Here is a 24,686-nt window from a genome sequence, read left to right as displayed (position 1 = left end):
TCCAATGAAGGAACATCATCAGTTGATTTGGTATCAGTTTTGTTGGTAAAGCTGGTCTATTACTTTCTCTATATATATATTTATCTCTTTACATTTCCTCTCTCCCTCTCTCTCTTCCCTGGTATAAGGGAAGGTAGAATATTCAAATGAGACTACCAATATGATTTGTTATTATACATCATACTCGGTCCTAAACTTTATAGAGTGCAAATACATGTACATGTATCTACAATGCAGTTGCCTAATGAGCTGATGAGACCAAAAAAAACCCCTACCAAAATGAATATTAATTATTATAACTGCAAAAAATGAATATAATGACTCATTAAAGGCAATCAGACGAAGGTGCATCTTGAGACGAGACCTAAAGGTTGGTAGCTACATGTAGCACAAGTGCAAAGGAATTGGCATGATAAATAAAATATGGAGTCCACTAGACACATGTAAATATACCTTTTTTATAATCCACCTTCTTCTAGGAGAGTTCGCCATCCACGCAGGAAAAGTGTACCAGATGTCATGGACTTTGAAGGGTTCCTGAGGTCAAACTTTGTAAGGTCAGTTCTCTCTGCTTTCATGTCTCCCTCTCACTGTTGACTTTATTGGTTGTATTTGCACAGCGTTGCAAAATTCAAAGTATAGGTCCAAATATGTAAGGGCAGCCATAATTGTCAATGTCAAATTCATTTCGAATAAACTTTGACCATCATTTGACTTTAGTATGATACACATCCATACATCCCTCCCAAGTTATCCTTGGCCTTGGGCTAGTGGGTTCAAACAAAACCAAACAATAATCACCCATGATAAAGTTTGGTGAAACCGAATGTCATATTTGTGACCAATGGATTAAAGCCAAACTTCGTGTTAATTGCTGATCAGGTCATGATTTTCCATGTGAAGCTATTATAAGTGCAGAGTAGCTCATGTTTATGCCCATAATACTGGGGAGGGGGGGGGGGGCATAATGGCCCCCTCAATATTTTTTGTGATAAATCCATAACATGAGAGGTTCACGCTATATTGTATCATGATCATTTTCTTTCTTATCCCACGCAACTTTTGAGACCAAAGTTGCGATGCCAAGGTACATGATCATGAAATTATGCCGCATTTTGTAAGTGCCTGTCAGTCCAAAAAGTTATTTTATATACAAATCCAATTGATTTAAATTCTTTTCCTAACCAGATTAACAACTATCATTGTTTTTACTTTTACTGATTTAAAGCAATTAATTTTTATTGCAATTTCCATACAAAATAATGGTAAAAACAAAGAAATGCATAAGAAAATTTTCAACAACAAATGAATACATAAGAATTCATTTTGATACCAGTTTTTATGTGTATTTGATTAGAATCCCACAAAGAGGGCTTAATGAAGCCAAATGCCATTATTATGCATAAATTAGCATAATTTGTATAGAATAAAATACAAATTTTGGGAAAATTTGCTATTTTATCTTCTGCAAATTTCCATTGCCATTATGTGATTCACAGCAGAGATCTTGGGTGGGGGGCATAATGCACCATCCCCCTCCAACCCTGGCGCTGGCAAGAATAAGCTTAGATGATAAGGATAAAGAGCTATTGAAATAATTGTCTGGATTCAGCTGTTGTGAATCAGGATTTATCAAATGCTAGTAGACCTTTTAACAAGTTTGTTTTGATTTCTAATATCAAAAGCTGCTCTTGGCAACCAGAAAGCTTTTTAGAGGCTTGCCTGACAATAGACCAGTTTACTAACATATTCAAATTTTATGCATACTTTTCGAATAAAAGTTGTTTTTTTACAATGAGAATGCTTAGAGGCTTGAAAGACATAGCAACAAGTAATGTATGCAAACAAGATTCCTGGTATTGTAGATTCTTTGTTACCAACAGGATAAAGGAATACCTCATTCTTAGGGGGAAGAAACATCCATAGATTTTAAAGTTGATTTCAAGTTCTGTATAGGAGAGTGTTTCATAAAGTAAATTGTCACTAGCAATGACTGAATAAATTGCAGTCAGTAGACTGGTGACTCTTTCACAATAACTTCATTTTGTTAATAATGACAGGAAACCAATCAATGTCCGTGAGTGGGTACGAGACCTCTGGGACGAATGGTTTGATGAGGTCTACCCACCGAGCGAAGAAGGCAGTGAGGCGGGGAGTCAGATAGAGGGCGCTCAACAGTCCGTCACCAGTGCGGCAACACTCGCAAAAGGGTAAGCCACTGTTTGAAACATGTCAATTGATACTGAATTTTATTTAGCAAAGTCTTACATGTAGATCGTGTTCATTATTCTTATTTTCGTTAGGCCTACACTGTATTCTCTATTTCTCTTTTTTCTTTTCATTTTCTTCTGTATTTTTATTTTTTTGTGTGTATTATGTATCATGATCGTGCCATGGAAAGAGGGATTGTAAAAGTAAAGAATTTAAGATCTTTTCTTTTCTTCCTCTATTGAATTTAATTGGTTTTCTCAATTTTGTTTGTATGTAGATTAAATTTACTAGGCCTGGCAAATATTCTTGTAGTAAATCGGTAATTGGTAGGAAGAAATTCCTTGATTGTTCCAAGTGACTGATCAGGGTAGTTTCGTGCTAAAGCCGGAATGATACATGTAGTGTGTAGTGCCTAGAAACATTGTATAAAGTTTTACATATTAATGTCCCATATTATTGTTATAAGCAAGTTCGGAGTTCCATTCTGCACATGATCAGAAGAAGGTTATTTGAACTCTTAATGGTGTTTTAATATTTGATGAGATAAGCACCAACTCTGATGTCTTGATTATTCATATACCCGGTATTCCTTTTAAATGTGTTTCCATTCGAAAGCAACAATGCGTTCAATAACAGTGGTATTTAACAGTTGGTAAAGTACATTGTAACAGCAACATTCAAAGTTGAAATGCAACAAATACTTTTATAAAGTGTTCATTGATGTGCTATTCTAGTCTCTCGGTCTATGCCATTTTTTGTGCATCCTGCTATGTCAGGCTAGCTTGCGTAATATCTTTGAAATTTGCCTATCCTAATGGAAGCAATTCAAGGTCAATTGTACAAACTTGCCCATGAGGTAACTCCGAACTGGTCTATTATTAATATAATTTTGTATTGTTCTATGTACAGTGGGATGTCTGCGTTGAGTACAGCCATGTCTGTTCATCTTGAAAACCTGAACATTACTGCAGAGACGGAGGAAGAAGGGCAGCTCATGGAGGTAAAACAATGTTTATGTTGGAACACCTAGACCAAGTAACACAAGGCTAAGTGATTGATTGTAAGGCCATATTTTGTGAGTGATTGCATTTTATCACTGTGCAATCAGTTGCATGATCAGTTACATCGAATAAAAAGCTAAGCAATTGATTGCAAGCCTATTTTTCTTATCCATTTCATTTACATGTATCACTACATGCAATCCATTGTATAAGGCAACCATGTTACACAGAGCTATGCTGTTGATCATAATGCTGGCTTTTATGATTAATTGCATTCATTTGCATGAAGCAACTATGTGATCAGTTCCATGTTACACAAACCAAGTGATTGATCATAAAGTTGACTTTTATGATTAATTGCATCTACCACTGCATGCAATAAAAGCAACTACATGTATGTGATCAATTCCATGTTACACAAAGCCAAGTGATTGATCATAATGTTGACTTTTATGATTGATTGCATTTACCACTGCATGCAATCATTTGTATAAAGCAACTATGTGATCAATTCCATGTTACATAGAGCCAAGTGATCGATCATAAAGTTGACTTATGATTGATTGCATTTACTACTGCATGCAATCATTTGTATAAAGCAACTATGTCATCAATTCCATGTTACACAAAGCCAAGTGATTGATTGTATTGTTGACTTTTATGATTTGATTGAATTTATCGCTATGTGCAATCAATTGTACAAATCTACTGTGATGAATTCCATGTAACACGTGAGTGAATGAATGTGAGGTTAATTTGTATCATTGATTGCCTTGTTCAGTGGAACAAATCAACTGTTTGATCAATTTCCAAGTAGCACAAAGTTTTGTGTAAGTTATTGATCATAAGGATAATTTGTATGATTGATTGCTTTGATCACAGTTTGCAATCCTTGTAGAAATCAGCTGTATGATCAAGTCCATTTGCCTATCACTGAGTGATTAATTGTAAGGCTAGCTTTTCTGATTGATTTGCATATATCATTCTATTTTTATATTCATTAATCAATCACCATATTCAGATTTGTTGGGTTTTAAAGGATTTCCTCTTTTGTTCTCTTTGATTTAAGTCTAATGTCATGTATAGTTGTAATAAGTAATCTTTTTCTGTTAATATTAGTGTACTGCACTTTGAATCTTTTGGTAAGAGTGCTGAGCTCCATGAATATATTGTATGATTTAGGATCATGAAATATTTCTGTTTTGCTAATCTTCCTACTATATCCATGATGTCATTCTTAGAATGCTAATTATTTACTGGGGAAGTTTAATTCATTTATAGATATTTCATCCAGTAAATACGACACTGACTGATTTTGAAGCCACTTTAGAAACTACTTTTACTTTAATTATTTATTCCACCCAACAGGAGCTATACACAGAAGCACTTTACATGACAGAAAAGTTAGAAAGTGAACCTAAACCATCGCCATTTGACCTCACTCGACGAGGAATCATTTACCGTAAGGTATGTATCAAGAAATCATCTAGTCAGAACGTCTGTTTTTAATTTCTTCATTTAGTTTATATCCCTCTTTGCTTCTTATTCTTTTCTTTCTCTCTTTCTCTCTCTCTCTCTTCTCACTCTTTCTGTCCATCTCTCTTCTATTTATCTATCTATCTATCTGTCTGTCTGTCTGTCTACCCATCCATCCATCCCTCTCTCTCCACACATTGTACGATAACCCTGTGATGTGTTTAAGGGCTACAAACTTACGGTTTTGAAATATTTGTATGACTCCTCACTAAACAAAATTGTAGATCCTACAATAATCGTGAATCCATACATCACACTCCACTTTCAAGGAGGTTATATTGATTATCAAGGTATGTACGATCACCCTTTGGATACGTTATGATGCTCCCAAACCAGATGTAAACGGAGCATAAGTTTTGGAAAAGTTATGATTTACGTATGAAGTCGTATTTCATGAAACATGGTCACAAGGGTAATCAAGACTTGCTGATCAGTTGACATGAATTCAGGTCACAAAATCAATGTCAATAGTTCGGTCTGTAAAATAAAGTAAAGACCATGTAGTTACATCAAATCTCTACCAATTCTCTTCCATTGCTTTTCATCTTTACAGCTTGGTAGGCTCAAGCAATTGTAGGTTGCAAAATCAGTGTACATACATGTAGTCATTTTAGGTGAATAATAAACTTAAGATTACATTGTACATTACATCAAAATCTTAAATAACTTATTCCATTTCTTTCCATCTTTACAGCTTGGTAAACTTAAGCAATCCTGGGACGACTTCAACCGGGCCATTGCCTTGGAGCCTCTTCTCTTGGATGCCTACTGGAATCGCCATCTCCTGTATCTTCTCAAGGAAAAGCCAACCAAGGCCCTGGAAGACCTCAACACGATCCTCAAGATCAACAAGGACCATGTAGGAGCCTACAGATCAAGGTAGGGCAGTTTGATAGATTGATATAAAAACAAATCTGAAGATCAAACAGGCTCTCGAAGACCTCAACATGATCCTCAAGATCAACAAGGACCATGTAGGAGCCTACAGATCAAGGTAGGGCAGTTTGATAGATTGATATAAAAAAAATCTGAAGATCAAACAGGCTCTCGAAGACTTCAACACGATCCTCAAGATCAACAAGTACCATTTAGGAGCCTACAGATCAAGGTAGGGCTGTTTGATAGATTGATATAGAAAAAAAAACCAAAGATCGACAAGGCTCTGGAAGACCTCATCACAATCTTCTAGATTAACAAAGACCATGTAGGAGCCTACAAATCAAGGTAGGGTCATTTGATTGATTGATTTTAAAAAAAAATCAAGGCTCCGGAAGACCTCAACACAATCATCAAGATCAACAAGGATCATGTAGGAGCTTTATTATCATTTGATAGATTGATATAAAAAAATATAAAAAGGTCACTATTTGTGCCTTAAGGTGCATAAATCATGAAAAAAAGTTATGAAACAACTCCCCTCCCTGATTTCCAATATGTTTCATTCGTCCACTTTTCATTCCAGGGCTGATATTTTCACAGCTATGGGTGACCTGACCATGGCAATCATGAACTTCACTCAGACTGTCAAACTGGATCCACAGGACCATGAAGCTTTCTTCAAGCGGGCCGAGCTTTATGAAGCGGTGAGTTAGATGTTCTTGAGTTGTTAAATAATCAAGATCTTTTCTTTTTAAAACTGTTTCTCACAGACAGGTGATTAAGAATTTTTTCTGGAGCATGTTTATTTGATGTATTGCTTGTAGTTCTTATGTAATTTTTTTTTCTTCATATTGCGAGAGAGGCTACTATTGGTCAAGAATTGTAATGAAATTATAATAAATGAATAATAAAATAAATTAAATGCTGAATCTGTAAGTCATATATAGTAAATGAATGACATGCATAAAGGTAGAATGAGATACGAGAAGAAAAGTGTGATTGTAAAATTGGTTTGTCTTTAACAGAGAGGTGAAATGCTGCTAGCATTAGAAGATTACCGAGAAGCAACACGTCTCATGCCAAACATGACTAAGGCCATCATGAAAAGAGGACTCTACCAGTTTGATACAAACAAGTAAGCCATTGTTCTACACTACCCTCCTTTGTCAAAATGAAGCAAGTAACATCAAGTGTCATTTCTTGTAAAATATGTCTCTTGATTTACATCTTGGGCCCATTTTATGAAACTTGTTAGAGTAACATTTGCTTTAACAGTTTAAAGCTACTGAAATCATTCCCTTTGATTGGCTGATGATAAATATGTTATAGAAACTGCCTATTTGTTATAACAGTAAATCTTAATGAAACACACCCTCAAGGTGAATTATACACCAGTATCATCCAACATTCCAATATTTTGAAAATGTTGCTGTCATTGAATGTTCTTTTCAGCCATTAAAATTCATATTTGATGTTTTTAGATGTTAGAATTTAAACTTGGCATCAATTTAGCCAGGGTAATGTAGGAATGCCTCCAAGCACCTTCTGGATAATAGCGCAGTATAAATGCCCTATATTATTTTTCTTCGTATTATTCTTTTACTGTTTCATTGGTAAAATGTCCATTTATGCACTAGACTTGTCACTCCCCCCCCCCCCCTCTCCTTTTTAGGAATTGGATGGCAGCCATCAAAGATTTCTCAGAACTGCTGGTGCAGGAGCCTAACAATGCCCTAGGCCACACCTACAGGGGGCGGGCCTTCGCCAAGCAGGGCATGTACCCCGAAGCAGTGGCGGACCTCTCGGCAGCGATACACCTTGATCCCAACAACAGCGTGGCCTTCTACCATAGAGGGTGTCTGCTGAGAAAAGCTCATCCAAAGCAGGCCTTGCAGGTATGGAAAGTTGTTCTATGCTTATCCTTTTCATGACCTCATAAGGGGATTTCAAGTTTGGTGTCGGTATTGAGAGCGTGATAAATGCTGCTGAACCAAGCTTCAACATCGAGCCTGGTTCAGAAGTGTGATACAGATTCCATTATCGATAACTCATGACTTCACACCTCTTTACTACATTAACAATGATCTTAAATTTACTCCTCGTTACACTTGATTTTGAGACTTATGCTTCATTTACCATTCTCCCTATCGCATATAGCCGGTATCAAGCAATATCAACCTGCGATACCATTATCTAATTGATTGCTTTCGGGATGCAAACTTTTGTCCACTTGAAATTCACCCAAGTAATGGTCCTTATCCAGTGAAATTTCCCATAGTAACTGCATTTGGTTTCATCGGCCCAGCCCGGGCCCAGCATTGGGCTGCTTCACAGAAAATGTTTTAGCGAATGAAATGTTAAATTGAAAAATATTTTTATTATTTGCAAGATTGTAACTAAGTTATTTTTGTTACACAACATGAGTGAATAAAGCGCACGTTCATAACCAGAAAGAATACATCCCAAGAATTAAAAGTAAAATGATTACATTGCCACATGCAGCCAGATTCAGACAGCTATATGAGATAGGGAGAACTAAATATAAGTTCCTTGCAGCACCCCTCTAGACTGCTAATTGTAATCTTATCACTGACTCTTCCAGGACCTTAGCGTGTCCATCCTCCTTGATGACGGCTTCAGTAACGTCATGGCCTTCTTTCATCGAGGGATCCTCTATATGACCATGGATCGGCATGAAGACGCTATCACAGACTTTGACAGTGTTCTCAAACTGGACAGGACCATCGCAGCTGCTCACGTCAACCTTGGTCTCGTCTACATGACCAAGTTAGAGAACTATCACAAGTATGTAAACAGTTATTAAAGGAGAAATTGCAAAGAACTGTCATGTGCAGGCAATCTGCAGGTAGCAAAAATTGTTTCCCCCAGTCACATATCAGGGTCCCATCTTACAAGGAGTTACAATTGATCTGATCAAGTACATGGAAATCAATCAATATCATCATTTTTTCTTCAGAGAGTTTGCACAATGTCCCTAGTAAACAAAAAGAATCACACTGAATCTTCAAGAGAATGATAAATGTATGAATTTACTTCATTACCAGAAAATATTTTGAACAAACATGCATTTTATATGTTGACTTTGCTGGCCTTCCATAGTTATGGTCAATCAGATCAATCGTTACTCTTTGTCAGACGGGGCCCTGGTTTGCACAGAAAAATGTGACGGGGCCATTACATCTTGTCAGATATATATACATGAACCTGTAATTCAAATTGATTAAAAACTTATATTACTCAAGAGTTGGATAACAATACTTCATATAGTTTGTCATTGTATGCTAGATGTTCCTTAAACATGAGAAAATAATTTTGTTCTCTTTCACTCTTTTTAGGGCCATTCAGAAATTCACCAATGCAGTCAAGGTGGACCCAACCTATGTGAGGGCGTTTGTATGCAGAGGGGAAGCTTACCATAAGATACATGAGGTATGGTATTGCTGTGTACCATGGGAGGTGCCATGTTTATGTTTTCCAGGGCCCCGTCTTACAAAGAGTTACAATTGATCCAATCAATCTCAACTCTGTATGGAAATCCATCATTGTAATAATTTTTTCTACAGGAAATTTGCACAATGTCCTTTGAAAACAAAGAGAAACACTGAATTGCCAGTGAAAACAGTGAATGTATGAATATACATCACATCTAGAAAATATTTTAAACAAACATGCATTTTAGATGTTGATGTTGCTGGCTTTCCATAGTTGTGGTTGATTGGATTAATTGCAAGTCTTTGTAAGACAGGGCCCAGAAATGCTTGACTTGGGATGTTGAGCGATGAGCGAAGCATTTTATTTTCAAACTTCCAGTTTTTGCCTTGAAAGAATCATTCAGTATAATGAAGACAACAGATATAGTTATTCTACATTGCGTATTTATAAATACTAATTTTATCCTGCATATCACTTCAACCTCTGTTTACTTAAAATGAAAGGAGAGAAATTTGGAGTTTGACATTTATTTCAGTTCAAGGATATTTTCACTTTTATTAATAATAATAATCCACTTTTATATAGCGCTTAATACATCGGAATGACGTATCTAAGCGCTGTACAGTTATATTGTTACAACGGTCATTGGATTCAATCAGTCATTCCTGCACACAATGTGTGTTCATCTGCCACTCCCTGGGGAGTATTCCAGTCAGTCGCTAGTGAGGCGCACACAGTACTGGACAAGCTACAATGACTTTCACATCCTACCGGGTACCCATTTAGCACCTGGGTTGAGAGTGGCAAAGTGTGGATTAACGCCTTGCAAAAGGAAGCCAGACCGTGGTGGGATTCGAACACACGACCCTCTGTTACTGGGGGAGAGTCAGAACCACTACACACGCCTCCTCCTTATTGACTTGTGAAAATATGTTTTGTTTTACTCAGCAAAATAGGGATGAAAAGTTTGAAGAAAATTCTTCATTGCCATTTCATGAACATGTACCTGTTGGTGTTTGTCATTGAAACCTTGTTGAAAATAAAATTTTCATGACTGACAATTCTAATATTAGGTGTTTTCCTCTCTTTATTTGATATTCCTTTCTGTTATTATCCTCAGTTGAAGAATGCCTTGAAAGACTTCACCCGTGCCATACATCTCAGACCAGACCAACAGCATTACTACATGCTTAGAGGTCAGATACTGCTCAGGATGAAGAACTTGGAACTCGCCAGCTTCTGTGTCTTGTAAGTTTGACATATCCATTACACCGTAGGAAATATTTGAGGGTAACAAGCGATTTTGCCCTCATCACAACCTAAATCGTCTCTAAAATTTGCCAAAATGGAATGCTGTAGGGTGACCATCTTTTCCAGAGTTTCCCCAAGATCTGCCACATAAAACATTCAATAAACTTGAAAATCAGTAATCTACATATGGCAAAATGATGATAGTATTTACCACATAGTCAAAAGTAGGCCTTCAAATGAAACAAATAGCCCCATAAATACAACAGTCACCCATTGTTAAAAAAATAAGATATCCCCTGAAAATGATAAAATTTTTCCTATCCTGGTCCATTGGTTCATTGTAATTCTCAGACCTATTTGGACTTTTAGAAATACTACAGAGTAACATAAGGGTAATTGCAGGGGACAATCAATATTTTTGGACGTCCAACCATAAAAAGGAGTCAAAAGTATGTAGTTTATGGAATGGCCCATAAGTGGAAGTTTGTAGGCCAAAGGGCATGATTATTTGGAGCACCACAAGGCTATTCTGTGTCCTTGATTTAATCCTTGCCTCTTGGGTTGTTGATTTCTAAACCGGGTTTGACAATAATAACATGCGTCACAATTGTCTTCCTTCAGACATGCTGCAGAACTAGCTCATGGTTTAGGCTCTTCACCGACCCAACAGGCCGCTGTCCAGAGCTTCTTGCACAACTACGGCAAGGCGATTGATGTTCTGTCCAGTTCAGCTAAGGTCAACCCCACAGCACCGCTATATATCCTGTTGGGAAAGACTGAAATCAAGGCCAAGAAATATCAACCAGCCGTTGAGAGCCTTGAGAAAGCCCTTGAGTTGATGGTAAGTACAATGATGAGGAGGAGGATGGTGGTGGGGATGGTGGTGGTGGTGGTGATGGTGATGATGATGATGATGATGATGATGATGATGAGATGATGGTGATGATGTTGATGATGATGATGATGATGATGATGATGATGAGATGATGGTGATGATGATGATGATAATGGTGATAGTGATGGTGATGATGTTGATGATGATGATGATGATGATGATGATGGTGATGAGATGATTGTGATGATGATGATGATGATGGTGATAGTGATAGTGATGGTGATGATGATGAAGATGATGATAATGATGATGGTACTAGTTTTTTCCCGATCAAGCTTGCAATCTAATTCACACCATGCAAGCTAGATTTTTTTTACATTATTGAAGACAAATGTTATGATAATTTATCTCATAGTAACCTTGTGATTTTAAAAAGGTCTCTTTAAAGTTAGTAATACCTTATGCCTTTCAGAAACCTTGGCAGGAGAGACAGAGCTGGCCCATAGAAGCAGCTGAGGTCTACTACCTGATAGGCATGTGCCACATGGAGATTCCAAACATCCTCAAGGCGTATGAAGCATTCAACAGTGCAATCAAGATCAATCCAGAATACCCTGAGGTAGATATATCATTTGCTGAGATTTTGTTTGTCTGTTCATTCATTTGTTGTTTGCTAGATCAACTATTGATTTGTTTGCTCATACTTTCATTTTCTTTTCGATTTGGACAAATAGGACACTGATTGCTTTATGAAACCACCCAACATTTCTGGGGGGCAGTCAGTTCATGTACTATTAAAGAAATGTGTATTTTTGCATTATTGATTATTATGTATGCATATTGCCTTGTAAAGATTCTGTAGCATGATTTGTTAAAAGTTTTTCACTTGAATAAATACATGAAAATTTGTATTCAAATAACATGTCAAATTAAGTTGTCCTATTACTTTTAGCTGCCCTGCCATTTTGAAAATTGAATGTATAACAAGAAATAATGATTAATTATGATTCTCTCTGATACATCTTATCACACTTACATTATACACGGTGTTTGAAATATCACAGTACAAAGAATCAATGTATGGGACCTACATTTATCCCTTTCATTTAGGCTTACTACCAGAGAGGTCTTACTCGGACCAGACTACACCAAGCCAAGGGGATCTTGGACTTCAACCGGGCCCTGGCCCTCGACCCCAAGCTGTTCCAGGCCTATCTGAGTCGAGCGGCTTACTATGGACAGAGGGGGCGCTATTCCAAAGGAATCTACAATTGTAACCAGGCGATCCGTCTGCAACCCAACAGTGTCAGAGCCTACCTCTACAGGTGGGGACCATGTTTGTTATTAATTGTATGTGATATAATCAATGATAACTTTGCCCAACGGATTCAGAGCTTACATGTTCTTGTACCTTGAGAGGTACATGTAAGGACCCTGTTTCATAAAATCTGATCAATTTCAAGTGATAGAATGAATGATAAATAAAATAAACAAGTTTATCTGAATGGTGCGAAATAAAGTAAAAAAATTTAGTTCCGATCCATTGCATCCTATTGCGTTAATCCTCATTACAGTCCCACATGTTCGTCTGTGCGGGGCGCAAAACGACCATCTGTTTTCCATTGTGTTATCAGATGCAGAGGAGCTCTGAAATACCCTACCTGTCACATGTACATGTATGTAACACCATAGAGCTCGATACTACCTCTTCCTTAGCCTACTTCAATGGGCTGTCTTCTACTTCCTGTATCATGTGATTTTGTCATGTTGATATTGATTCTGGTTCCCTGAAGTACTGTACTACATCAAATACCCTAGCTGTCAAAGACGTATGTCAAGCAATAGAGCTCGATACTACCTGTTCCTTGACCTATTTCAGCAGGGCTGTCTCCTACTTCTTGTCCTGCAATTGTACAATATTGATATTGAATCCTCTATGTTTTTCCTCCTGTTTGCATAGGAGCCCTGAAGTACTACATCAAGGCACACACCCTAGCTGTCAAGGATCTACATGTATGTCAAACCATCAAGCTAGATACCATGTGTTCCTTAGCCTACATGTACTTGTACCTGGCTGCCATCTATTTCTTGTATTATGTTATTTTCCATGTTTATATTGATTTCTTTCTACAGAGGAGCACTGAAGTACTATGTCAAGGCACACACCCTTGCCATCAAGGACCTATGCAAAGCCTTAGAGCTCGATATCACCTGTTCCTTAGCCTACTTCTACCGAGCTGTCTCCTACTTCCTGCTGTCCCATTGTGTCATTTCGATATTGATTCCTCTATGTTTATCACACTTTTATCTATGTTACCCCTTTTTTTCTGCAGAGGAGCCCTGAAGTACTACATCAAGGCACACACTCTGGCCGTCAAGGATCTATGTCAAGCCATAGAACTGGATACCACCTGTTCCTTGGCCTATTTCAACAGGGCTGTTTGCTACCACACCATAGGAGATTACCAGAAGGCTCAGAGGGACTACGGCATTGTCCTCATGCTGGGTGATGAGAACTCACTCAAGGTAACAAAGCTTCTTTTAATTTGTTTAGAGGTGTCAAATTCTCCTTGAAATTGAGGTTTTTGAGCATGAAAACTATATACATGTATGTTGGGTATTGTTATTGAATTGTGTGTGTTCCATGATGTCTGAATACTATGTATGTGTGTATAAACGGAGTTTTGATGGACATTTATCAATCAAATATGATTTGTGTCTGGAACCAACCTGGGAATGAAGACATAACCCAGGACCCGAAATTGAACCTCCCCATGTAGCTTGGATTACAGGTGCATTGATTATAAGGAGCTTAGTTAGCTCAGTCAGTAAAGCATCATCTGCCTGTAATGTGTTCAAGTCCACCTGGGCAGATGACTGAAACCTACATTGTGTGTATACGTGCCCCTCCCCTGTTCCATAGATGTAGATGCAGGCTATGTTAAAGTGGACAACCCTCCGTCCCCCGGATAGGACGTTAAATGGAGGCCCCATGTAGAGGAGAGTCACCACCTTTGCACAAGAACCCACTGCACTATTTGTATAAGAGTGGGGGGAACCCTGGTGTAGCGGTCCACCTGCACTCCCCAAATCATTTACATTGGGAGGAGAGACCTCCGGTCATAGTGATTCAGTTTGCTTCAGTCCGCCTTCCAGGCACAGATGATGCCTTACAAATAATAATAATAAATAACAAAACCCAGTTGACATTGCACATTTATGGTTGAGGCCTCTGTTTTTTTTAACCTTCTTAGTCTGCATTGTATATGAGTTCATTATTGCGACCTTCATCCAAAGTTGTGTTTTGGGGTCCAATGAAAATATAAAAATCAAGAATTTAGGATAAATAATTGTTTTTTAGGAGACTTTACAGGAAAGGAAAAATAATGGTATGACTTCGTTTAATAAAAGATTAATTCCACTAATGAGGTTGATGTGGTTTTTCTAAAGGAGGAATCTTCCAAGACATGAGTCTGTAACACAGTGCTTAGCAATCGATTACATGTATATAACAGATTTCTATGATTATTTGCATTGAATACGATATACAATCAATTATGAAAATCAGCATAGCCAATTTCTAAGGTTTGTGTTACGGAACCCCAGAACCTTGTATTACAATACTTAGCAATTGCTAGTAGTAGAACAAAAATTATCATTAATTGCATTGACAGTAACTATGTACAATCGATTTAAAAAAAAAACAAGCGTACGATTAATTGCTGTCAGTCCCCTGCATTTCTACCTATGGGGCAGATTCAGATGATAGTTTAAAAGAAACTGGATTGAGTTAAATTGTTTTGGTTTCTTAAGCTAGAAATGATACCATATCTGTCTCTTATCTCGTTTATTTAGGTTTTGATCAACCGAGGGCTAATGTACTTTGCTCAGAAGGATTACAAGAATGCAAGGGATGATTTCTCACAGGCTGTAGAGGTAAATGATACATTAATTATATATTTTTTTAATTATGGAAAAATTGTTTCCAAAAAAATTACAATTTTTTTCCTTGCATGGAAAAAATAAAATGCATAAAGACATCATTTGTTGTTTGATAAATGGTACATTAATTTAGTATTTTTTTAATCATACAAAAATGAAAGCAAGACAAAAGTAAAATTGAGCTTTCAAATCCTTCATTAATTTCATTAAATGGCAATTTCATTTGGGGTAAAGTTGGTCTTATGATACCAAGTTTTGGGACATTTACGCTGGTGCTTCCAAATAGAATGAAATTTTCTTGCTTGCACAGAACAAAAATTGCTTTAATATTTTATTTGTATTTCATATCCAAATGTAATTGTGTATCCATATATTATTTTTTAATGGCATAAAGCCATCATTTCATATGCAAACAGTTTTTTCACTATTCAAAGTTTGTAAATGTATGATTAGTGTAGTCTTAATGATTGAAATGAACAGATTTCATGTTTATGATAAAAAGACAGTTGCAAAAAAATGTGTTGAATATAATTATTGATTTTTTTATATTGTCTCATTTGTGTACATATACAGGTGAGTCCAAGAGATCCAAAGATCAGACACACATTAGGATTGTGCTGTCACAAGTAAGTTATTTCATTGTCATTTCAGTGACATAAATTATTAACAGAACTCCATATGTACTAGAGCAGCGCTTCTCAAACTGGTGGGCCTCGAAGCTCTCTTAGGTGGGCCGCGAGAAGCTCCAGGGGGAGAAAAAAATAAGAGAAAAACTATAGTATAATTCACAGACCTGTCCGAACATGGTATGTCCGATCAGTCTATGCGGGTCAAACAAAACTAAAGCACACTTAGGTATCATGCATGTTGCAAAGCATGCACATGTACGCTGATGGTTGTAATGCAATTGTCGCCCATTTACCGGACATTTGCAAATGCAGATTAGTTCTCAAACTGTTTGTTTCAAATGTGATTCAGAGCTTTGTGTTCAAATTTTTACGAAACATTTTTTTTTCATCAAAATTGAAATTTTCTTAAAATTTTGGTAGGTGGGCCTCGAAAAAATCTGAGAGTCAAAGTGGTCCTCGAGCAAAAAAAGGTTGAGAAGCGCTGTATTAGAGCACCATAAATATTTAGTTGGAACAGTAAAGCAACTGAAATTATACATATATGTATTCATTTCACTAATGGATTAATAATTTAACTTTTGACACATAGGCCCAGTAACACAAGTTTTCAGCGTTTTGCTTGGTGCATTTTACTCTATTTAATATGATATAATTTATTTCAGCCTGGAGTACCCCTTTGATAATTGCTTTGTGTTTTTGTTTTGTGTGATGTAGGTTGAACCGATTGGAGGATGCAGTAGCCATCTACACCAGTGCGTTGGAAGTAAATCCCTACTTCATTGATGCCTACCTGGGAAGGGGAAACGCCTTCATGGACTATGGTCACCCTCAAACGGTCCTTCTGGCCAGGTATGGAATCTTATTAAAGGGGTGGTCCAGGCCAGCTCCAAAAAATATTTAGCCCGTAGTAAATAATTACAGGAGCCATTTCAAAAAGTATTATCTCCTTACTCGACTTTGGAGATTTTTAAGAGCATTTCTTGTAACGGTTATTTGGGGCAAAAAGAATTAAATTTCGCGCACATGTAGCGAGATCGGTCACGTGACTGTGACGTACCATCTCCACTTTGGTTTCGCAACAATCCAGCGCACGACGTCTCACAGCTGCAATATGCCTAGCTATGTGTCAGGCATACGGCTGCTCGGTTCGGCCGGGAGAAAATAACCATAAAAGTGCGTTTTCTATACCAAATCCGATCCGAGATCGAGAGAGATGTGCCCAGTGGCTTCACAATATTGGGACTGACAAGTTTGACATAAAAACATATAAAATATAACGCGAGTAGAGTCGTTTGCGAGGACCAAATGCTCTCTCTGGCCGTCGGCATCACCGGGCAGTTCCCGCACCGACACCAGATCATTTCTCCCCACTCGATCGGCCGCTGGCTGCGGTACGATCGGATCTTCCTCCACCTCTTCTTCTTCTATTCTTCGACGGTTCTCCAACTCTTCCGCATTCCACCTTGGTTGGAATGCATATCCCGCAGGACCCGACATATTAATTGTTCAAATTATGAAATAAACGGCGAGAAACAAACAAATTGTGAATTACAGGGTCGACGGTGGCCGCAATCAATGCAAGTCGAAAACTACATGTAGCTAATACCGTACGTATGCGGCCGGCGCTGATGATCTATACGCATACGTGCGAGCGATAGCTAGCTAGCTAGCTACTCGCTCGCGCTCGTAGCAGCAGCCAGCGAAGCCAAAGTGGAGATGCTACGTCACAGAAAAAGCTGCGCATTGCATTCTGGGATCGTACAGACTCGTGCCAGAATATGATTTTGGCAAAATTGAAAATTCAATAAAAAATAACTGTGCCTCTTATTTCTTAAAAAAAATATAGTATAGGAAAGAGAAGGTTTTTGTCTATCTAGTGGATATAAATTAAACCTGGCCTGGACCACCCCTTTAATGCATACATACCTCCAACGTTTTTTTCTATTTCATTTTGATTTTGGAAAAACTAGCTTAGCGATTATCAGTCCTTTATATGTGGGATAGTTGCAGAATGCCACTGTGGCGATGCCATAAAATAAAAACTCTTTTGTTTGCCTGACCCCCAATTATCTCAGTTTTTACTTCACTTTATGAACTGCATGAGCCATGATGATTTTAGAGCATTACATCTTTTCATGTGAAGCAGGAAGCGTTGATGAATCATTTCGGATGGCTGTTTCATAAAGTTGTTCGTAAGTTAAGAGCGACTTTAAGAACGACTGGTGATCCTTTTTTCGTGGTAAATGGTATACGCCAAAATGTTCATTGGCGATGGTTTAGCGAGTAAGAAAGGTTCACCAGTCGTTCTTAAAGTCTCCCTTAACTTACGAACAGCTTTATGAAACACCCACCAGGATGATCCAGAATATTGGATGATCATTCTTGAATCTAATTTTGTCTCTCTTATTAGTCTCCTGCCATCTCTTTGCCTGATTGCTTTTTGTCTGATAAACATTTGGTCTAATAGCTCCGTAGTCCAAGACCTCTCACAGAGTTTACTTTCCAATCAAATTCAATCCAGGGTTCTATTTCAGAAAGATTTTCTTATAGTCACATTTTCTTTTCTTTTCTTTTTGAAACAATATACAAATGACTTTCATTTGTTTAGTATCAGTTCGTAAGAAAGGGTCACCAGTCATTCATGAAGTGGATCGTAACTTCCGAACATCTTCATGAAACACCCACCAGGGTCCCGTAACACACAGGTTACCAATTATTCGTACACTTGATTTTCACGATTGATTGTACATTGTAGTCAATGGAATCGATTGTAGAAAAATGTTCTACGATCATTGCTAAGCTTTGTGTTACGGGCCCAGGTCATGAACTAATGCATTGCATGCATGGCAACACAAATGAAACAGAAGAAATGACAGTAGCAAGACATAAATGATTAAGAATCAAGTTTTGAGTATTGTAACATATTTGCAAACAGATGATTGAAAGACAGTGGAATACGATGCACAGGCAGTGGAAGAGAGGGGGCACTTTTTGTCCTTCAACCAATTTGAACCCCTCCCAGTTCCACCTTCAGAGCCAGACAATGCAACGATTCTATAAATCTTATATCGGTATCCTTTATTGTCGATCGGTGGCTAGCAGGGGGTAATAAATAAGCGCCTTGAAAACCTTACAAGGTCGATATGTGCACAAAATGAACGCACTATATTATTGTTGTTGTTGTTATTGTTTTGAGCCCAGCCATGGCGTAATTTCCTTCAGCAAGAAATTTGTCCACATTGTGCTGCACTCAATCCAGGTGAGGTGAATGGATACCCGGTAGGATTAATTCCTTGAATGCATGAGTGCTGAAAGGCAGCTCGAGCTAAAGCCGGGGTAATAATAATAACAACGCGCCTCGAAATATAATATTTCTAGATAGATGGCGCTATATAAATGCCTTTTATTATTATCATTATTATTATTGTTATTATTTTCATTATTATTTTTCATTTCAGGCGAGATTACGAGCGCGCTATCCACCTCGAGCCTGGTAGTCTGGTAGCCCGGGTGAACCTGGCATATAACATGCAGATCAGTGGCTTCTACAAGGTAGCCTGGAACCTATTCACTGCGTGCCTCAAACTAAATCCAAGTGAGTACTCTTTCTCTTGTAGTTACAGAAATGATGGAGGAATTTTTCTGTACGTGTGTCCCATACAACATCCAATTTTGTTTGACAAATCACAATGGTAATGACTTGCTGAAGATGTATGTAGAATTATTTGTAGTCATGGCAAAATAATTTGCATGCTACAATTATGGAAGAAGTACATGTACCTAGAGGTTTATTGAGAAAATTTATGCTGTATACCCCATTGCATGAAATTATTGAAACAGGAATATTTGATAGTTTTCAAATCTTCCCCCTGTTAAGCGGAAATATCCGAATAGCAAATAGGTATGAGATGAGTTTGATGGTACAAGAAATGGTGTAAAAAGGATTCTCTACATACATGTCATCATTGTGACATAGCCGAGCTGAATAGAATGTCTCTCTTTTACTCTTGTTTATGTATTCAATTAGATAAACAAATGCTGACATTCCTCTTCCCAGCCACGCACCACCATATGCTATCATCATCTTGGAACCCTTTATAAGTCTTTAAAACTTGAACCCTCTCGTTTCTCCATACACAGACTACCGCCCCGCCCTCGAGGGGCGTGCCATCGTATCCCTGCAGATGAATGACCCCTACGCTGCCCTCCTCGACATGAACAGTGCCTTGCGCATCGGCAAGTCTGCAGAACTCTTCGTCAACAGGGGCGTGGTCAACCAGTTTCTGCAGGATTACGAGAGTGCGATGACTGATTACCGAGCAGCCATCAAGAAGGATAAGAGATACGCCTTGGCATACTTCAATGCAGCTAATCTCTACTTCAGCAACAGGCAGTTTATGCAGGTGAGGAGCCATTGGAGTGTGTGTAATTGAGTTTTTGTCATACATGTATCAATCAGATATGATTATTTACGTCTGGGACCGACCTTTAACGTCACCATCCGAAAACGTGACCAGGGCTAGAACCTCAAACCCCTACATCAATTTGTAACTTCCCCCACATAGCTTGGATTACAGGTGCATGCCACAATGCCCAGTGAATCTACATGTATATCTTTTAGTCTTTGTCATTCAATGACATTTTGTATCTCTTTGCTACCTAACACCTTGAACGGGCATAAGAGGGCGTCCCTGACCCCCCCCCCCCCCAACAAAATTTGCAACCACCCTATGCTGTGATACACTCTTAAATGAGAGCAGTTACACAGAATGGTTTTACTAGTTTAATGGTGTATTTACATGTATAATGTTTTGCTTTAGTTCAGTAAATAGTTTAATGTGGTCTCAGGGGTTTCAATTCGTGCAGATGTGTCTTTATTTACTCCAAATGGGGTTTTGGTACCTTAATTTAAAAGAAATTAGACAAGAGGTCACAGGGTCGTAATATGGTGGGGGGGGGAATCAATTTTCTGGAGCTTTTCACGATTAAATAAAAATTACCAATTTTAATTAAACACTAGAAAACAGTACTAAATTCATATTCTATATCATAAGATTTTTTTGTTGTTGACAATTTGAAGTATTTATGCTAATTCTGATATTCTAAATCCACTTTCTTCTGGGATGTAGGCTTTTGGTACAGTCATTTGGCGTGATATTCAATTGATCATTATTTGACCCTTATTTATTTTTTTACAGGCATTACAGTTTTATGACAAGACCCTGGAACTGAATGAAACAGACGAGTCTGCTCTCCTGAACAGAGCCATCACTAAGGTATCACTATTCAATGATATTACTAAGTTTTCACACCCCCATGCAGATCACTTTTATGAACTTAGAAAATGTATTGAAAATGCTGGTGAAAAAACAATAAACAGCTGAGAGGTGTTTGTCGAAAATTGGTGAACCGGAACAGCATTTTGTTCCAAGCTTCAGAGCTGGCGAAAATTTGTAAGCATCCCGTTTGTCCAGAGTCAAGGAGGAAAGTGATTCACCAGTTTTTGACAAAGACTTCTTAGTTGCCCTTCGTCATAAAGGGCGTTTCTGTGTTCTATAGAGCGCTCTGCAAAGCAGAGCAAAAACTCCCTATTTTTTCTTTCCCAGCCTTTCTTCAACTTCCAACATTTCTCCCTCACTCCTGGATGTTATCTCTAGAAGCTTTAAAGTGCCACTGACTTGATGAGATGACGAGACATGTTATCTTGCCAAGTCAACTAATTACATGAATCCTTACAATGTCAACATGGGGAGATTTGGAAGTGTTTCATCAACACTTTTGTCTGACGAGTTGTCTGATCTGACAACTTTCCTTGATTATGATTGTTTGAGAAGTACTGTTACTATAGTAACTGTCAGATAAAACGGGACTTGTCTGATAAAACTTCCACCAAGTGCTTTCATGAAATGCTCCCATTATTTTGCCATGTCGACTTACAAAATATTGCTTGTCGTCATGGCTGGACACATTACATGTATCTTGCCAAGTTGACATTCAACAATTGTATTTTGTCACGGCAAGATACTTGCGTGTTCATGATTACAAAGTTTAGAATATGATATACTCAGGAACCAACATACATGTAAAAGAGTACATCCCATGCAAAAGTTAATAAATCAATGGTGATATTAAAATATAATATAATTCAAACAGGTTTAGAATGAAATATTCAAATATCTGCATGGGGTGTACTCACTTCTGTTTGCTAAATTATATTGCAAAAGTATGAAAATTAACATTTTTTCCAAATGCTCACTCTGAATGTATCACACTATCTTTGCCTTTGTAGGTTTTGATGAGAGATAGCAAAGGAGCTCTGGAAGATTTCTTCAAGGCTGTCAAACTCAGTCCACTCTCTGCTCACCTCTACTTCAACAGAGGTAACCTGTACACCTCACTCAAACGATATAAACTGGCTGAGAAAGATTACAGTGAAGGTATGATTTATGTGTGTCGTTTGACAGCACTAGACCCCCCCCCCCCCCCCCCCCCCCCCCGATAAATGAACATGTTGTAGGCATTTTAAGTATCGATTCCAATTTATAAGGGAAAATTTACAAAATGGTGAGAAGATTTTAAAGATAAGATGTCCAAACAGATAAATTGAATTTGACTTTTTCTTATATTCATAAATTTTTCTTCATTAATTTTAGAAAATGTTTATATTGAATTTCAGTAGATCTAATTAATGAAATTTATACTTTTTTTCTTAGATAGAAACAAAGTGAAATATATTGTGGTAGAATGAGTGTCATAGCTAGATATACATGGGCATTATAACAGGATTGTTTTCCTGGAAATGAAATGAAATAAAATTTAAACAACTTTTGAACTAATTTTCTGTTTTGTTCAGCTCTGAAGCTACAACCTGATGACCCGCTGGTTCACAAGCGAAGAGCCGAGGTCAGAGGTCGACTTGGAAGGAGGAAAGAGGCGATTCATGATTACAAGAGAGCTATCGAAATACAGAGCAAGAAGCATTTATGATAGTGATATAACTCAACCAAATACTGCGTGCCTCGACAAAAACTATACACTTTGGGAATGGCAGGGAAATTGGGTTTCTCCAAAATCACTCACCCAAATACTGTGTGCCTCGACAAAAGCTATACACCTTTGAAATGGCTGGGAAATTGGGTTTCTCCAAAAGGCATAGGGTTCACAAAGCTGAGGATTACATTCATTTGATCTTCGTCAAAATTGTTTTCTGCTTAGCCTTATAAACCTTGCTTCCGGTTTCTAAAAATGACTACCGTACTTTGTTTTCTAGATTGTATATTTCAGTTTACATTCAAGATCAGGCTATACAGAAAATGTTTATATGTATATTTTGACAAACGTCCGTAACACTTGGCCTGGTGGACCCTAGACCTCCTAATGGGTGATGGACCCTCCACTACTTGTAATGGCTGACAAATAAAGACAAAATGATATTATTATGGGAGGAACTTATGTGCATGAGTAACTCATCAACATTCATATGACACCAATACAGAATATCCAGACCATTTTGCCTTTATATTCTTTAGGTCAATGGGTAATACCATTATAAGTGCAATTGCCAAAAACTATAAGGCTAATTCCTGATTTTCAATATTTTCATATCCTGTGCAAAATTCAAGACCTGCAGTATAGTCCCTATTCTTCATACTAAAACCATTTTCCTAGAGCAGAAAAATATATAAATTCACCCTATCATAGAAAAAGAATATTCTATACATTATTTATGGTGGGGAAAATGTGTTTAGGGTACTCGGAGATCAAAGCAAGAATACTTTTATTTAGGTTCCCTTTTGAAAATCCATGGACAAGCATATTGTCCACCTTGTAATGACATTGCCCCCCATGGATTCTTGCTTTTTCTTAGGGGGAGGGGTGGACTTGCCGTTTAAGATCCTCTCTTAGAATCAGAAGTGGATAAACATTGAAGTCTGAGGAAATCAAAATACATGTCAAGTGAAACAATGTCACTGCCATGCCATGTGCAGGTACACCCGCTAGTCATAAGGACTGCTAGAGCCCGTAACACAAAGCTTAACAATGATCGTAAGACATATTTCTACAATTGATTGCAGAGAACACAATTTACAATCAATCGTGAAAATCAAGCGTACGATTAATCGCTAACCTTTGTGTTACAGGACCCAAGTCGTAATGCCCGTGAGTCATTACATGTAATTTCCTTTACCAGGAGTTTCACTAGTTCAGCGGTAAGAGAGTCGCAAGTCATAGATGCATGAAGGAGGTGTTGCAAGAAAATATTTCCAATCAATTGCAAATATTCTGCTGCAATTTTACAATTGGTGTCAATTTTAACGCCAGCAAAACAGATTACACTCCTTGTTTCAAGAGGCAATTGTCGCTAGTTTCTTGCAATGCCCCATTAGGTATAAAGATAAATGGTATTTATTGAATTCTTCACATATTGCAGTTGACAAAGTGAAATGCATGTCATCACAATATTTAAAAAGCACAAATATACATTCCATTGATTTCACTTCACAATACAATATCAAAATGCATTAAAAAAATAATATATTGTACAGTGTATACTATCAATTTTATTTATGATACAATTAAAACTATAAAAACTACACTTGTGTGTCTCTTTATATTGATATTGTGATCTGGGTCCCGTCTTACAAAGAGTTGTAATTGATGCGATCAACCTCAACTATATGGAAATCCATCTATGTCATAATTCTTCCCGCATGAAAATTGCGCAATGACTTTTTGGAAACAGAGGAGCATAATGAATTGCCAAAATGATGAATGTATGAATATACATTCATATCTAGAAAACATTTTGAAGCAACATGCATTTTACATGTTGCCGTTTCTGGCTTTTCATAGATTGGATCAATCACAACTCTTTGTCACATGGGCCCCTGGAATAAATTGTTCTGTGTATAATAAGGTCTTCTTGAAGAAAGTGACACTCAAATCACT

The 24,686-nt window shown here is 37.5% G+C and overlaps 1 protein-coding gene across 1 annotated transcript in view; it reads left to right on the top strand.

Moving 5' to 3' along the window:
- The window catches only part of LOC129261138 (uncharacterized), a 58,131-nt gene extending 33,800 nt beyond the window's left edge, over nt 1-24,331 (top strand). Inside the window, exons 23-45 of the mRNA XM_054899191.2 lie at nt 480-557; nt 2,061-2,210; nt 3,121-3,211; nt 4,581-4,679; nt 5,443-5,627; nt 6,211-6,331; nt 6,653-6,762; nt 7,300-7,522; nt 8,230-8,432; nt 8,984-9,077; nt 10,201-10,328; nt 10,953-11,172; nt 11,639-11,785; nt 12,277-12,491; nt 13,500-13,692; nt 15,022-15,102; nt 15,682-15,734; nt 16,452-16,586; nt 19,196-19,332; nt 19,878-20,140; nt 20,936-21,013; nt 22,027-22,174; nt 22,591-24,331. Of these exons, the coding sequence (XP_054755166.2) occupies nt 480-557; nt 2,061-2,210; nt 3,121-3,211; nt 4,581-4,679; nt 5,443-5,627; nt 6,211-6,331; nt 6,653-6,762; nt 7,300-7,522; nt 8,230-8,432; nt 8,984-9,077; nt 10,201-10,328; nt 10,953-11,172; nt 11,639-11,785; nt 12,277-12,491; nt 13,500-13,692; nt 15,022-15,102; nt 15,682-15,734; nt 16,452-16,586; nt 19,196-19,332; nt 19,878-20,140; nt 20,936-21,013; nt 22,027-22,174; nt 22,591-22,724 (3,286 nt within the window). The 3' untranslated portion in view covers nt 22,725-24,331. The remainder of the gene's footprint in view (nt 1-479; nt 558-2,060; nt 2,211-3,120; nt 3,212-4,580; nt 4,680-5,442; nt 5,628-6,210; nt 6,332-6,652; nt 6,763-7,299; nt 7,523-8,229; nt 8,433-8,983; nt 9,078-10,200; nt 10,329-10,952; nt 11,173-11,638; nt 11,786-12,276; nt 12,492-13,499; nt 13,693-15,021; nt 15,103-15,681; nt 15,735-16,451; nt 16,587-19,195; nt 19,333-19,877; nt 20,141-20,935; nt 21,014-22,026; nt 22,175-22,590) is intronic.
- Nucleotides 24,332-24,686: the final 355 nt, after the last annotated feature.

This window comes from Lytechinus pictus, chromosome 5 (assembly GCF_037042905.1).
Source record: "Lytechinus pictus isolate F3 Inbred chromosome 5, Lp3.0, whole genome shotgun sequence".
NCBI lineage: Eukaryota > Metazoa > Echinodermata > Echinoidea > Temnopleuroida > Toxopneustidae > Lytechinus > Lytechinus pictus.
Note: the sequence above shows the minus strand (reverse complement) of the source record. Positions and strands in the feature narration are given on the sequence as shown.